General features: G+C 46.9%; 1 protein-coding gene across 1 annotated transcript in view; it reads left to right on the plus strand.

Annotated features, from left to right (window-relative positions):
- The window catches only part of LOC129831723 (attractin-like), a 93,056-nt gene that overhangs the window by 37,529 nt on the left and 38,781 nt on the right, over nucleotides 1-16,746 (plus strand). The window contains exon 2 of the mRNA XM_055895114.1: nucleotides 14,631-14,738. Coding sequence (XP_055751089.1) covers nucleotides 14,646-14,738 — 93 coding nt within the window. The 5' untranslated portion in view covers nucleotides 14,631-14,645. The remainder of the gene's footprint in view (nucleotides 1-14,630; nucleotides 14,739-16,746) is intronic.

Here is a 16,746-nt window from a genome sequence, read left to right on the forward strand (position 1 = left end):
GAATCACCCTGCTACACATCTCTCTAGAATCACCCTGCTACACGTCTCTCTAGAATCACCCTGCTACACGTCTCTCTAGAATCACCCTGCTACACGTCTCTCTAGAATCACCCTGCTACACGTCTCTCTAGAATCACCCTGCTACACGTCTCTCTAGAATCACCCTGCTACACGTCTAGAATCACCCTGCTACACGTCTCTCTAGAATCACCCTGTTACACGTCTCTCTAGAATCACCCTGCTACACGTCTCTCTAGAATCACCCTGCTACACGTCTCTCTAGAATCACCCTGCTACACGTCTCTCTAGAATCACCCTGCTACACGTCTAGAATCACCCTGCTACACGTCTCTCTAGAATCACCCTGCTACACGTCTCTCTAGAATCACCCTGTTACACGTCTCTCTAGAATCACCCTGTTACACGTCTCTCTAGAATCACCCTGCTACACGTCTAGAATCACCCTGCTACACGTCTCTCTAGAATCACCCTGCTACACGTCTCTCTAGAATCACCCTGCTACACGTCTAGAATCACCCTGCTACACGTCTCTCTAGAATCACCCTGTTACACGTCTCTCTAGAATCACCCTGCTACACGTCGCTCTAGAATCAACCTGCTACACGTCGATCTAGAATCACCCTGCTACACGTCTCTCTAAAATCACCCTGCTACATGTCTCTCTAGAATCACCGTTACACGTCTCTCTAGAATCACCCTGTTACACGTCTCTCTAGAATCACCCTGCTACACGTCTCTCTAGAATCACCCTGCTACACGTCTCTCTAGAATCACCCTGCTACACGTCTCTCTAGAATCACCCTGCTACACGTCTCTCTAGAATCACCCTGCTACACGTCTCTCTAGAATCACCCTGCTACACGTCGCTCTAGAATCACCCTGCTACACGTCTCTCTAGAATCACCCTGTTACACGTCTCTCTAGAATCACCCTGCTACACGTCTCTCTAGAATCACCCTGCTACACGTCTAGAATCACCCTGCTACACGTCTCTCTAGAATCACCCTGTTACACGTCTCTCTAGAATCACCCTGCTACACGTCGCTCTAGAATCAACCTGCTACACGTCGATCTAGAATCACCCTGCTACACGTCTCTCTAAAATCACCCTGCTACACGTCTCTCTAGAATCACCGTTACACGTCTCTCTAGAATCACCCTGTTACACGTCTCTCTAGAATCACCCTGCTACACGTCTCTCTAGAATCACCCTGCTACACGTCTCTCTAGAATCACCCTGCTACACGTCTCTCTAGAATCACCCTGCTACACGTAGCTCTAGAATCAACCTGCTACACGTCTCTCTAGAATCACCCTGCTACACGTCTCTCTAGAATCACCCTGCTACACGTCTCTCTAGAATCACCCTGCTACACGTCTCTCTAGAATCACCCTGCTACACGTCGCTCTAGAATCACCCTGCCTCACGTCGCTCTAGAATCACCCTGCTACACGTCTCTCTAGAATCACCCTGCTACACGTCTCTCTAGAATCAACCTGCTACACGTCTAGAATCACCCTGCTACACGTCTCTCTAAAATCAACCTGCTACATGTCGATCTAGAATCACCCTGCTACACGTCTCTCTAGAATCACCCTGCTACACGTCTCTCTAGAATCACCCTGCTACACGTCTCTCTATAATCACCCTGCTACACGTCTCTCTAGAATCACCCTGCTACACGTCTCTCTAGAATCACCCTGCTACACGTCTAGAATCACCCTGCTACACGTCTCTCTAAAATCAACCTGCTACACGTCGATCTAGAATCACCCTGCTACACGTCTCTCTAGAATCACCCTGCTACACGTCTCTCTAGAATCACCCTGCTACACGTCTCTTTAGAATCACCCTGCTACACGTCTCTCTAGAATCACCCTGTTACACGTCTCTCTAGAATCACCCTGCTACACGTCTCTCTAGAATCACCCTGCTACACGTCTAGAATCACCCTGCTACACGTCTCTCTAGAATCACCCTGCTACACGTCTCTCTAGAATCACCCTGCTACACGTCTCTCTAGAATCACCCTGCTACACGTCTCTCTAGAATCACCCTGCTACACGTCTCTCTAGAATCACCCTGCTACACGTCTCTCTAGAATCACCCTGCTACACGTCTCTCTAGAATCACCCTGCTACACGTCTCTCTAGAATCAACCTGCTACACGTCTAGAATCACCCTGCTACACGTCTCTCTAAAATCAACCTGCTACACGTCGATCTAGAATCACCCTGCTACACGTCTCTCTAGAATCACCCTGCTACACGTCTCTCTAGAATCACCCTGCTACACGTCTCTTTAGAATCACCCTGCTACACGTCTCTCTAGAATCACCCTTCAATACGTCTAGAATCACCCTGCTACACGTCTAGAATCACCCTGCTACACGTCTCTCTAGAATCACCCTGTTACACGTCTCTCTAGAATCACCCTGCTACACGTCGCTCTAGAATCAACCTGCTACACGTCGATCTAGAATCACCCTGCTACACGTCTCTCTAAAATCACCCTGCTACATGTCTCTCTAGAATCACCGTTACACGTCGATCTAGAATCACCCTGCTACACGTCTCTCTAGAATCACCCTGCTACACGTCTCTCTAGAATCACCCTGCTACACGTCTCTCTAGAATCACCCTGCTACACGTCTCTCTAGAATCACCCTGCTACACGTCTCTCTAGAATCACCCTGCTACACGTCTCTCTAGAATCACCCTGCTACACGTCTCTCTAGAATCACCCTGCTACACGTCTCTCTAGAAACAGTTTCTTCAGAAAGTGTTTACACCCTTTGACTTTTTCCATATTTTGTTGTGACAAAGTGGGATTAAAAGAATTTAGTAAAACAAAAAAAATCAATCTGCACTTAAATGTCAAAGTTTATTTTCACATTTTATTTAGAAATAGGTAAATAAAAACACAAATGTTCAGTATCTTGAATTATTATTATTATTATTATTATTATTATTATTATTATTATTATTATTATTATTATTATTCAACCCGCTGAGTTGATACATGTTAGAACCCCCTTTTGGCAGCGATTACAAATGTGAGTCTTTCTGGGTAAATCTCTAAGAGGATTGTACAATTTCTACACATTATTCTTCTACAAATTCTTCAAGCTCTGTCAAGTTTGTTGTTGATCATTGCTTGACAGCCGTTATCAAGTCTTGCCGTTGATTTTCAAGACGTTTTAAGTCAAAACTGTAACTAGGTCACCCAGGAACATTTAATGTCGTCTTGGTAAGCAACTCCAGTGTATATTTGGCCTTGTGTTTAAGGTTATTGTCCTGCTTGAAAGGTGAAGTTTTCTCATTGTGTCTGTTGGAAATTCAAGTTTTCCTCTAGGATTTTCTTCTGCTTAGCTCTATTCTGTTATTTGTATCCTAAAAAACTCCCTAGTCCTTGCCGATGACAAGCATACCCATAACATGATGCAGCCACCACCATGCTTGAAAATATGAAGAGTGGTACTCAGTAATGTTGTGTTGGATTTGCCCCAAACATAACACTTTGTATTAATTTCTTTGCCACATTTTTGCTGTATTACTTTAGTGCCTTGTTGCAAACAGGAAGCATGTTTTGGAATATTTTTATTCTGTAAAGGCGTCTTTCTTTCCACTCTGTCGTTCAGGTTAGTATTGTGGAGTAAATATAATGTTGTTGATCCATCCTCAGTTATCTCCTATCACAGCCATTAAACTCGGTAACTGTTTCCTTCCTCTCCGGGAACTGAGTTAAGTCTGTACTTTTGTAGTGGCTTTACGTATCGGCCTCACGGCCTTCGTCAGAGCTTTACGTATCGGCCTCACGGCCTTCGTCAGAGCTTTACGTATCGGCCTCACGGCCTTCGTCAGAGCTTTTACGTATCGGCCTCACGGCTTTCGTCAGAGCTTTACGTATCGGCCTCACGGCCTTCGTCAGAGCTTTACGTTTCGGTCTCACGGCCTTCGTCAGAGCTTTACGTATCGGCCTCACGGCCTTCGTCAGGGCTTTACGTATCGGCCTCACAGTCTTCGTCAGAGCTTTACGTATCGGCCTCACGGCCTTCTTCAGAGCTTTACGTATCGGCCTCACGGCCTTCGTCAGAGCTTTACGTATCGGCCTCACGGCTTTCGTCAGAGCTTTACGTATCGGCCTTCGTCAGAGCTTTACGTTTCGGCCTCACAGTCTTCGTCAGAGCTTTACGTATCGGCCTCACGGCTTTCGTCAGAGCTTTACGTATCGGCCTTCGTCAGAGCTTTACGTATCGGCCTCACGGCCTTCGTCAGGGCTTTACGTATCGGCCTCACAGTCTTCGTCAGAGCTTTACGTATTGGCCTCATGGCCTTCGTCAGAGCTTTACGTATCGGCCTCACGGCCTTCGTCAGAGCTTTACGTATCGGCCTCACGGCCTTCGTCAGAGCTTTACGTATCGGCCTCACAGGCTTCGTCAGAGCTTTACGTATCGGCCTCACGGCCTTCGTCAGAGCTTTACGTATCGGCCTCACGGCCTTCGTCAGAGCTTTACGTATCGGCCTCACGGCCTTCGTCAGAGCTTTACGTATCGGCCTCACGGCCTTCGTCAGAGCTTTACGTATCGGCCTCACGGCCTTCGTCAGAGCTTTACGTATCGGCCTCACGGCCTTCGTCAGAGCTTTACGTATCGGCCTCACGGCCTTCGTCAGGGCTTTACGTATCGGCCTCACGGCCTTCGTGAGGGCTTTACGTATCGGCCTCACGGCCTTCGTCAGGGCTTTACGTATCGGCCTCACAGTCTTCGTCAGAGCTTTACGTATCGGCCTCACAGTCTTCGTCAGAGCTTTACGTATCGGCCTCACGGCTTTCGTCAGAGCTTTACGTATCGGCCTCACAGTCTTCGTCAGAGCTTTACGTATCGGCCTCACAGTCTTCGTCAGAGCTTTACGTATCGGCCTCACGGCCTTCGTCAGGGCTTTACGTATCGGCTTCACAGTCTTTGTCAGAGCTTTACGTATCGGCCTCACGGCCTTCGTCAGAGCTTTACGTTCACCCTTATGTAGACGTGTTCCCACCCACATCCGTTCCACGCATCGAAGGGGGTTGGAGGCGAAGGAAAAACAAATAAGTGCTACCAAATATAACAATATGCATTTCATAAATATTCTAATAAACTGTGTATAAGACGTATTAAACACGTCTGTAAAACCACAACGAGGACATCGACCTACCGAGCAAGTTTTCATAAATCATTGGCTACGTCGTAAGGAAAACGTCAGAGTCATCTGAAATAGGGGCGTAATTCATGTTCACATTCAAAACATAACATTATTAATATCTCCTCCCCTGTCTGATATCTTAACTTTCTCTATGCCACAAAATCTAAAGGTGGAAATGTCATGCTTCAGGTCATTGAAATGTACAGCGACTGAATAATCCCTGTCCTTTCTCCTGATTGAACTTTTATGTTCACTAATTCTCTGTTTGAGAGAGCGGGTGGTATTTACATACATAACACAGCCCGCATGGACATTAAATAATGTAGATAACATGGGTGGTGGAGCACCTAATAATGTCATTTATTAGGAACCGTTTTCCTGTATGTTGGTGGCAGAAATATTCACACTTCATCATATTGTTGCACTGTGTGCATCCTCTGCATTTATAGCTACCATTTGGAAGAGGGCGTAAAAGAGCCTTTTCTTTTGTGGTTGGCAGTTGGCATGGACCAATTTATCGCGTAAATTTCGACTTCTCCTATAGTGTTGGATTTTTAAATTCAGCCGGCAAAAGCTGGGTCCGATGATAAAAGATGCCAGTGTTTTCTTGACAGCGTCTCCCACTTTTCGCGATTTCAAAGTCTATGTGGTTGTGAACATTTACAGAGTGTTCTGTAGTCTTTAGCGGGTCTTTGTTGTAGCAGTTCATCTCCTGTTTTTCCCAGTGCCAAATTAAGAGCTTCACCTACACATTGTGGCGAAAAGCCTCTTCTTAGAAACCTATTGCGAATCCCCGCTGCTCTTTCTAGATAATCCTCTGTTGAGTGACATATACAGTCTGAAAAACTGGCTTCTTGGAAGTCCTCTTTTTAATGGCCCAGGGTGGAAGCTGTCCCCCTGTATTAGAGTATTTCTGTCCGTTTCTTTTCTATACAGAGTTGTAAACAGGGTTCCATTTTGATTTCTCAATCCGCATATCGAGGCAATGAACACGTTGAGTGTCACGTTCAATAGTGAATTTGAGATTGGGGTCAATGTTGTTGAGTAGTGGCATAAAGTCTGACAGCTCTTCAATTCCTTCCCATATACAAAAAATGTCGTCAATAAGTGGATACCACTTCAGGACTTTATTCAAAAATGGATTCTCGTTTTCATTATTAATAACAAAACCTTCTTCAAGAAGACCCATATAGAGGTTAGCGTAGGACCCATATAGAGGTTAGCGTAGGACCCATATAGAGGTTAGCGTAGGACCCATATAGAGGTTAGCGTAGGACCCATATAGAGGTTAGCGTAGGACCCATATAGAGGTTAGCGTAGGACCCATATAGAGGTTAGCGTAGGACCCATATAGAGGTTAGCGTAGGACCCATATAGAGGTTAGCGTAGGACCCATATAGAGGTTAGCGTAGGACCCATATAGAGGTTAGCGTAGGACCCATATAGAGGTTAGCGTAGGACCCATATAGAGGTTAGCGTAGGACCCATATAGAGGTTAGCGTAGGACCCATATAGAGGTTAGCGTAGGACCCATATAGAGGTTAGCGTAGGACCCATATAGAGGTTAGCGTAGGACCCATATAGAGGTTAGCGTAGGACCCATATAGAGGTTAGCGTAGGACCCATATAGAGGTTAGCGTAGGACCCATATAGAGGTTAGCGTAGGACCCATATAGAGGTTAGCGTAGGACCCATATAGAGGTTAGCGTAGGACCCATATAGAGGTTAGCGTAGGACCCATATAGAGGTTAGCGTAGGACCCATATAGAGGTTAGCGTAGGACCCATATAGAGGTTAGCGTAGCTCGGAGCGGATGTGGAGCCCATCGATGTTCCATTCGTTTGGAGGTTGTATTCATCATCAGACCTGAAATAGTTACACGTCAAAACATATTCCGCTCTAGAATGAAGTTTTGTTGGTGGATATTCATTAGTATCTCTGTCTCCCAAATAGTGAGCTACATTTACATTTAAGTCATTTAGCAGACGCTCTTATCCAGAGCGACTTACAAATTGGTGCATTCACCTTATGACATCCAGTGGAACAGCCACTTTACAATAGTGCATCTAAATCTTTTAAGGGGGGGGGGGGGGTAGAAGGATTACTTTATCCTATCCTAGGTATTCCTTAAAGAGGTGGGGTTTCAGGTGCTGCCAGCTAGTGCTGCCAGCCCCCCCCCCCACATGGAGAATGCTGGTATATAGACTCTCGACATCTAATGTGACCAAAATGTCTTCTGTTAATCCCGTTATTGGGGATATCTTGTTGATGAAGTCTATAGAGTCTTTTACATAGGATGGCAATGCTTTGCACATGAGATGTAATAAAAGAGTCCACAAAGATCGACAACAGCTCTAGTATTGAGCCTATTCCTGCCACCACTGCTCTGCCTGGATAGTTGCCTTGTTGTGTTGTAGGTTTGTGTCATTTCGGTAAAATGTACATGTGTAACAGTTTAACTTTAGTCCGTCCCCCTCGCCCCCGACACGGGCGCGAACCAGGGACCCTCTGCACACATCAACAACTGACACCCACGAAGCGTCGTTACCCATCGCTCCACAAAAGCCGCGGCCCTTGCAGAGCAAGGGGCAACACTACTTCAAGGTCTCAAAGCGAGTGACGTAACTGATTGAAATGCTATTAGCGCGCACCACTGTCACGTAGAGTAGGCCAGAAGGCTAAACTGGATAACCTAACCTCTATCAAAATAAAAAGATGGCGGAGCCGCAAAAGTTCTTCTGTGCAAAGGTGTTTATTTACAAGTGATTCCGGAACAAAAAAAACAACAGTACTGCTATCAACTGCTACCTGATGGGACAGCTTAAAAACAATGCTGCCCCATCCACAGCTCGATCCAAAATGCCTCCAAAATGCCTCTCAAAATGCCTCTCAATGAACTGAAAGAGAGGCTCCTTTTGTAGGGCTAGCCCCTCCCCTCAGAACAATTAACCCTAATTAATGAAGCAATTAACAATACAAACCTACATTTTCCATTAACTAAACATACTAAAGGATATACATTGCAACACGGTTTTAAACAATATCACAACATAACATTTACAACATTACATCATCACTGACAATATCTTTCAATATGCCCATATGCATTAATGAGCCATTTGGGACAGGCACTATAAAGCCAGCCCAATTCCCTTAGCTCGGGTCCTTTTCCAGCATACCCGGAAGCTACAGAGATGGAGAGAGAGAACAGAACAAACAAACAATGCGCTCATCCACAACATTGATAAGTATAATTTATATTGTATATCTCAAATATGAACATTGACATAAGTGTGAAATGTATGCACTAAGACAGAAGTTAATTTGTGTGTCGACCCACGTTGTTAACTTATCTTATAATGGCGCAGGGAGGAGTGATGAATGCGTGTGTGCATTGAAGAACCAAATGCTGCCCGCGGCCAGTGACGGACTTCTACGTCACATTACCTTCCTCCTCTCCTGAAGCGACCAGGTTCGGGAGCCTTGATAGGTAGTCCGCCGTGACGTTCTCTTTTCCTGCCTTGTGACGGACACAGAACCTGAAGGGCTGGAGCTCCAGATACCACCTGGTCACACGAGAATTCCGGTCCTTCATGGTCTGGATCCAGGTCAGTGCTCTGTGGTCCGTGTGTAGGTCAAATTCCCTCCCAAGAAGGTAGTAACGGAGGCTATCTAGGGCCCACTTTATAGCCAGGCACTCCTTCTCGATTGTAGAATACCTGGTTTCCCTGGGCAACAGCTTCCGACTCAGGTACAGCACAGGAAGCTCTTCTCCTGGCTCCCCTTGGGCCAGTACAGCTCCAATTCCCACAGCCGAAGCATCCACCTGCACGAGAAACCGCTTCTGAAAATCAGGGGTCTGGAGAACAGGAAATGAGCACAGTCGGTTTTTCAGTATCATGAAGGCTTCCTCACACTCCTCAGTCCACTTCACAGGGTTGCTGGCCACCTTTGAAGTGAGGTTGGTCAGAGGGACAGCGATGGTCGAAAACTGCGGAATGAATCTCCGGTACCACCCTGCCAGACCTAGGAAGGACTTCACCTGTGTCTTGGTTCTGGGTTGCGGGCTGTTCCTGATGGACTCCACTTTGTCCACCTGAGGCCGAACTTCACCCTTACCCAGCTGGTAGCCCAGGTACTTTGTCTCCCGTTTTGCCCACTCACACTTCCGGAGGTTAAGCGTGAGGCCTGCATCATGGATCTTCCCCAGGACTCTGCTAAGATGCTGTATGTGCTCCTCCCAGGAGTGGCTGTAGATCACCACGTCGTCCAAGTAAGCAGCACAGTAATCGTCACAGTCCTGGAGGACCTTGTCCATCAGCCTCTGGAAAGTCGCAGGGGCCCCATGGAGGCCAAACGGCATGACCTTGAACTGGAACAGGCCCATCGGCGTCCGGAATGCAGTGTAGGCCTTGGATTGTTCATCCAGGGGCACCTGCCAGTACCCTTTGCAGAGATCCAATGTGGTGACGTAATGAGCTCTACCTATTCTCTCCAGTAAGTCGTCAATGCGGGGCATGGGATAGGCATCAAACTGGGAGATGGCATTCACCTTACGGAAGTCCATGCAGGCACGCAAAGAGCCATCCTTCTTTGGGACAATGACAATAGGGCTGCTCCATTCACTTGAAGATGGCTCGACAACATCCATTTCTATCATGGTGTGGACCTCTTCCTTGAGGGCTACCACCAGCCTCTCAGGCACACGGTAAGGATGCTGGCGGACTGGGTTCTGCCCAGGCTTCAAACGAATGACGTGTTCTAGGACTTTGGTTATTCCTGGTCTCTGACTGAAGAGGGCTGGATACTTGCCAAACAGCTGCTTCAGCTCATCTTGCTTGTCTTCTTCCAGGTGAGCCAGTATGACCTCTGCTCGTTCTTTCCATGCCTCTGTGACCCCATCCGACTCATCCTCTTCTTCTACTCTGCGGACCAGAAAGGACTTTCCCTTGGAGAGTTCCTCTTTCTCCTCCCAGGCCTTGAGAAGGTTCACATGGTAGGTTTGCTTCTTCTTACCCTTGTCGGGGTGCAGCACCTCGTAGGTCACCGGGCCCATCTTCCTCCCGATTAGATACGGTCCTTGCCACTGCGCAAGGAGCTTGCTGGTAGACGAGGGAAGGAGGAGCAGGACTTTCTGTCCTGGCTCAAACTCTCTATGGCGAGCGTGCTGATCATACCCTCTCTTCTGGGCCTTCTGGGCTTGCTGAAGGTTTTCCCTAGCTTCCTCTCGGTACCGCTCCAACCTGTCTCGCATCTGGAGGACATACTGGACAATCCCCTGTCCCGAGGTAGCTACTGGAGAACCTTCCCAGCACTTCAACAGGTCCAGTGGTCCCTGCACAGGCCATCCATAGAGGAGTTCGAATGGCGAGAAACCTGTCGATGCCTGAGGCACCTCCCTGTAAGCAAAAAGCAGAAAGGGTAACCACTTATCCCAGTCTTTACCAGTGTCAGCCACAAACTTCCTCAGCATGTTCTTGAGCGTTTGATTGAATCTCTCTACGAGCCCATCCGTTTGGGGGTGGTAGGGAGTGGTCCTCAAGCCTTTAATGCCCAGCTGTTGGTGGAGTTGAACCATCAGTCGCGAGGTGAAGTTTGTCCCTTGGTCCGTTAGGATTTCATCTGGGATTCCTACACGAGAGAAGAGCTGAACAAGAGCACTGATTATTTTTGGAGTGGTTATGGAACGGAGTGGGAAGGCTTCTGGGAACCGGGTGGCATAGTCACAAATCACCAATATATACTTGTAACCTGCGCTACTCTTCTCCAAGGGTCCAACAATGTCCATTGCAATTCTCTTGAATGGGGTAGAGATAACTGGCAGTGAACATAGAGGAGCCCGGTCAGACCTACGGACAGCACTGGTTTTCTGGCACGTGGGGCATGACTTGCAGTATGTTTGTACATCAGTATACATGGAGGGCCAAAAGAAACGGGAGCCTAGCCTAAGATAGGTCTTATGTTGCCCTAGATGACCTGCCCATGGAACTGTATGTGCAAGGTTGAGAACAAGTGGTCTACAGGTAGATGGCACCACCAACTTCCTGCTATCTGCCTCTGACCCAAGGTAGAGTATTTGGTTGTCTACCGTGTAAATCCCCCCACATGAAGATTGACTGTCCCCAGCTAAGGCCTTGTCAAACAAACATTTCAAGGTTGCATCAGACTTCTGCAGTGTAGCAAAATTGTGCGGAACATCCCATTGCACCTCTAACCCAGACACATCAGCAACAGGTACAGGGGTTCCCACATACTTCTCAAGACGCCGCTGGCGGCGTGACTTTCTGGGCCCTTTGGTTCCCCCCTCGCACAGACTATCACACAAGTCAGGCAGAGGTTGTAAACCAGCTTTGGCCTGGGCACGAGTGACAACTGAACATGACACCTGAACATCAGACTGGCAAACTGACTGCTCATATAGCTGACCCCCCACACTTCCCAACAGATCAGAGAGTACAGGCACATCCCTCCCCAAAATCATCTCAAAAGGTAGCTTCTCCATTACCCCAACTTTGAGGAGATATTTCTGACCCTGAATCTCAACTGTGAGCTCAGCTGTGGGCTGCTGTGACTGGTCACCATGAACACATTGGATCAGTGTCTGATGACCGTAATCAATATCATTAACAGGTACATTACCTTTTCTGATCAATGACAGGGAACTGCCGGTGTCAATCATTGCAGTAAGACTTTTACCATTTACTTTTACCGGTACCAAGCCTGACCCTTCCCGAGTCTGTCTATTCTGAACACCATCCCCCTCTCTGGGTACATAACAGTAACCTGAGAGCTTGGATTTACGTAGCGGACACATTGAAGCTTTGTGCCCCTGCTGCCGGCAGTAAAAACAGGTCAGACCCCTCCCATCAGAGCAAACTGCATGATCCCTTACCTCCCTCCTCCCAGACACATAACCCCCAGAGTTACCTCCACCATCTCTGGCGTCTCTGATGTCCCGTGTGTCTCTGAGACTCCTTGGAGCGGGTGCTGCAGGTCGTGGTGGGCCCCCTTTACGTGCATTAAGATACTGCAGTGCAAGCTTGGCCGCCATAAGCCCGTCCTTGGGCTCGTGCTCTCTGACCCAGGTTCGAATGTCGTGTGGGAGAACTTGTAGAAGTTGCTCGAGGATGATGACCTCACCGATTTCGTCCTGTGTCTTCTCTTCCGGTCGAACCCATCGTCGGTAGAGACCCTTGAGGCGGTGGTACGTCTCTGTCGGCGACTCACCCGATGGCGTCGATGCAGCTCTGAAGCGTTGACGGTAGGTCTCCGGTGAGATATCGTACTTCACCAGCAGCGCTTCCTTCAAGCCCTTGTAGACGTTGGACAGCCCCTCATCCATTGCTGTGTAAGCCTCTAAGGCCTTGCCCGTGAGCAATGGGACAAGCCTGCAGGCCCACTCTACCTCAGGCCACTGCCACGTCTTAGCCATGCGCTCAAACCTCAGCAGGTAGTTTTCAATGTCCTCCCCCTGCTGGTATGAGGGCATCTTTGGCTCCTTCCTCAGGAATGCTGGAAGATGGACATTAACACTGCTGGACTGGTCTCCTGGTGCTGGCCTCATTACTGCTTGGGGAGCCTGCAGTGGAGTTGAAGTCCCTGCTGCGTCGAGCCTTTGTCGTCCTGGTGTTGGAAGACCCAATCTTGGGCTCTCACTGACGAGTTCCGCTTGGTGTGGAGCTGTGAGGATAGATTGGCGTAGGCCACGTAACTCCTGCTTGAGGTCTTCGTCCCTCCTCTCAAGGCAGGTGAAAAGTTGCTGAAAAAGGGTTACCATGGTTGGGTGTGGTTCTGGTCCCCCAACTGCTCCTTCAGCCAGCTGGTCTTTTATGGCTGCATCTGCTGGTTCAACCGGTAGCTCATTCAGTTCTGGTTGTCTTTGGCCCCTTGGTCGGGCTCCTAGTTTCTCATACTTGACCTCTTCTTCACCAGATGATTCCATGGTATTCCACCCCGGTTCAACTTCAGGTACCTTTTCTGCCAGTTGATGCTGCTGCTGAGAACGCAATCCTGTACGCATTCCTTTACCTCTCTTGTTGGAATTCACTGATTTGCGGTGCGCCATCCCACCACTGCCACCATATGTCACGTAGAGTAGGCCAGAAGGCTAAACTGGATAACCTAACCTCTATCAAAATAAAAAGATGGCGGAGCCGCAAAAGTTCTTCTGTGCAAAGGTGTTTATTTACAAGTGATTCCGGAACAAAAAAAACAACAGTACTGCTATCAACTGCTACCTGATGGGACAGCTTAAAAACAATGCTGCCCCATCCACAGCTCGATCCAAAATGCCTCCAAAATGCCTCTCAAAATGCCTCTCAAAATGCCTCTCAATGAACTGAAAGAGAGGCTCCTTTTGTAGGGCTAGCCCCTCCCCTCAGAACAATTAACCCTAATTAATGAAGCAATTAACAATACAAACCTACATTTTCCATTAACTAAACATACTAAAGGAAATACATTGCAACACGGTTTTAAACAATATCACAACATAACATTTACAACATTACATCATCACTACTGACAGTGTCTTTCAATATGCCCATATGCATTAATGAGCCATTTGGGACAGGCACTATAAAGCCAGCCCAATTCTCTTAGCTCGGGTCCTTTTCCAGCATACCCAGAAGCTACAGAGATGGAGAGAGAGAGGAACAGAACAAACAAACAATGCGCTCATCCACAACATTGATAAGTATAATTTATATTGTATATCTCAAATATGAACATTGACATAAGTGTGAAATGTATGCACTAAGACAGAAGTTAATTTGTGTGTCGACCCACGTTGTTAACTTATCTTATAATGGCGCAGGGAGGAGTGATGAATGCGTGTGTGCATTGAAGAACCAAATGCTGCCCGCGGCCAGTGACGGACTTCTACGTCGCTAACTAGCTAGCCATTTCACATCCGTTACACAGGCATGGACGTATCTCACATTTGCAGCAAAGATATTGATATTCAGGTTTTGAGAGGTGGTTAAATAGGGCTCCAGATTAGAGCGTATTTCCCTTTGGAACGAACACCTGTGTGGAATCAACACTCAGTTTTCTATAGAAACGTTCGTTGCTGAGTTGTCTCTGAATCTCTTCTTTGTATTTGTCGTAGTCTAAAACGACCACAGCACCCCACTTATCTGCAGGTTGTGACAGTTGTACTCATCATTTCTGTTGTATTGAATGTTGTCTTTGTCCTGATAGGCAGTAGGCAGTATTCCCCGGCCCGTAAGGCCCGTAAGGCCCGGCCCGTAAGGCCCTGGTCAGAAGTAATGCAGTAGTAATAGTAGTAGTAATTAGTTAGTAGTAAGTAGTAATTTATATGTAATTGGGTGTAATTTGGGACGCAAAATGATTATTGAGAGTTTTATGAAATGAACTGTGTTCTCTTTCTTCTTCGTCACTGGAGTCTCTCCTCTTCCTCACAGCAACTTCTCCGTGAGATGCAGCAGATGGCTAGCCGGCCGTTCGCCACCATCAACGTTGCCTTGGAAACGGACGAGGAGCCGCCCGACCTGATTGGTGGAAACGTCAAGGTGAGTGTGACATCAGACTGTGACATCATTGTCCTGTCAGCCAATCCCCTTCCCCCTAGCCACTCACATATACACGTTAGTCATTCAGCAGACGCTCTTGTCCAGAGAGACTCCCATTTAGTGAGTCATTCACCTGGAGGTAGGTAGGTTGGACAACCACATATCTCAGTCATAGGAAGTACCTGTTTCCTTAATAAAGAAGAGATGGTAGGAAAAGACAAGTGCAAATAAGGCTGAGATGTCTTATTTTAGATACTGTGTGAAGAGGTAGGGTTTCAGATGTCTTATTTTAGATACTGTGTGAAGAGGTAGGGTTTCAGATGTCTTATTTAAGATACTGTTTGAAGAGGTAGGGTTTCAGATGTCTTATTTAAGATACTGTGTGAAGAGGTAGGGTTTCAGATGTCTTAATTAAGATACTGTGTGAAGAGGTAGGGTTTCAGATGTCTTATTTTAGATACTGTGTGAAGAGGTAGGGTTTCAGATGTCTTATTTAAGATGCTGTATGTTTCAGATGTCTTATTTTAGATACTGTGTGAAGAGGTAGGGTTTCAGATGTCTTAAGATACTGTGTGAAGAGGTAGGGTTTCAGATGTCTTAAGATACTGTGTGAAGAGGTAGGGTTTCAGATGTCTTATTTAAGATGCTGTATGTTTCAGATGTCTTATTTTAGATACTGTGTGAAGAGGTAGGGTTTCAGATGTCTTATTAAAGATGCTGAATGTTTCAGATGTCTTATTTAAGATACTGTGTGAAGAGGTAGGGTTTCAGATGTCTTATTTAAGATACTGTCTGAAGAGGTAGGGTTTCAGATGTCTTATTTAAGATACTGTGTGAAGAGGTAGGGTTTCAGATGTCTTATTAAGATACTGTGTGAAGAGGTAGGGTTTCAGATGTCTTATTAAGATACTGTCTGAAGAGGTAGGGTTTCAGATGTCTTAAGATACTGTGTGAAGAGGTAGGGTTTCAGATGTCTTAAGATACTGTGTGAAGAGGTAGGGTTTCAGATGTCTTAAGATACTGTGTGAAGAGGTAGGGTTTCAGATGTCTTATTTTAGATACTGTATGTTTCAGATGTCTTATTTAAGATACTGTATGAAGAGGTAGGGTTTCAGATGTCTTATTTAAGATCCTGTGTGAAGAGGTAGGGTTTCAGATGTCTTATTTAAGATACTGTGTGAAGAGGTAGGGTTTCAGATGTCTTATTTAAGATCCTGTGTGAAGAGGTAGGGTTTCTGATGTCTTATTTAAGATACTGTGTGAAGAGGTAGGGTTTCAGATGTCTTATTTAAGATACTGTGTGAAGAGGTAGGGTTTCAGATGTCTTATTTAAGATACTGTGTGAAGAGGTAGGGTTTCAGATGTCTTATTTAAGATACTGTGTGAAGAGGTAGGGTTTCAGATGTCTTATTTAAGATACTGTGTGAAGAGGTAGGGTTTCAGATGTCTATCTATCTATCTAGCTATCTATCTATCTAGCTATCTATCTATCTATCTGGCTCTCCTCTCTCTCTCTCTCTTTCGTTCCTTTTTCTCTCCTCTCTCTTTCTCTCTGGCTCTCCTCTCTCTCTCTCTGGACTCCTCTCTCTCTCTCTGGACTCCTCTCTCTGGACTCCTCTCTCTCTCTCTCTGGACTCCTCTCTCCTCTCTCTCTCTGTCTCTCTCTCTCTCTCTGTCTCTCCTCTCTCTCTCTGGACTCCTCTCTCCTCTCTCTCTCTGTCTCTCTCTCTCTCTCTCTCTCTCTCTCTCTCTCTCTCTCTCTCTCTCTGTCTCTCCTCTCTCTCTCTGACTCTTCTCTCCTCTCTCTCTCTGGCTCTCCTCTCTCTCTCTGTCTCTCCTCTCTCTCTCTGGCTCTTCTCTCCTCTCTCTCTCTGGCTCTCCTCTCTCTCTCTCTTTCGTTCCTTTTTCTCTCCTCTCTCTCCTCTCTGGCTCTTCTCTCCTCTCTCTCTGGCTCTTCTCTCTCTCTCTGGCTCTTCTCTCCTCTCCTCTCTCTCTGGCTCTCCTCTCT

This window comes from Salvelinus fontinalis, chromosome 33 (assembly GCF_029448725.1).
Source record: "Salvelinus fontinalis isolate EN_2023a chromosome 33, ASM2944872v1, whole genome shotgun sequence".
NCBI lineage: Eukaryota > Metazoa > Chordata > Actinopteri > Salmoniformes > Salmonidae > Salvelinus > Salvelinus fontinalis.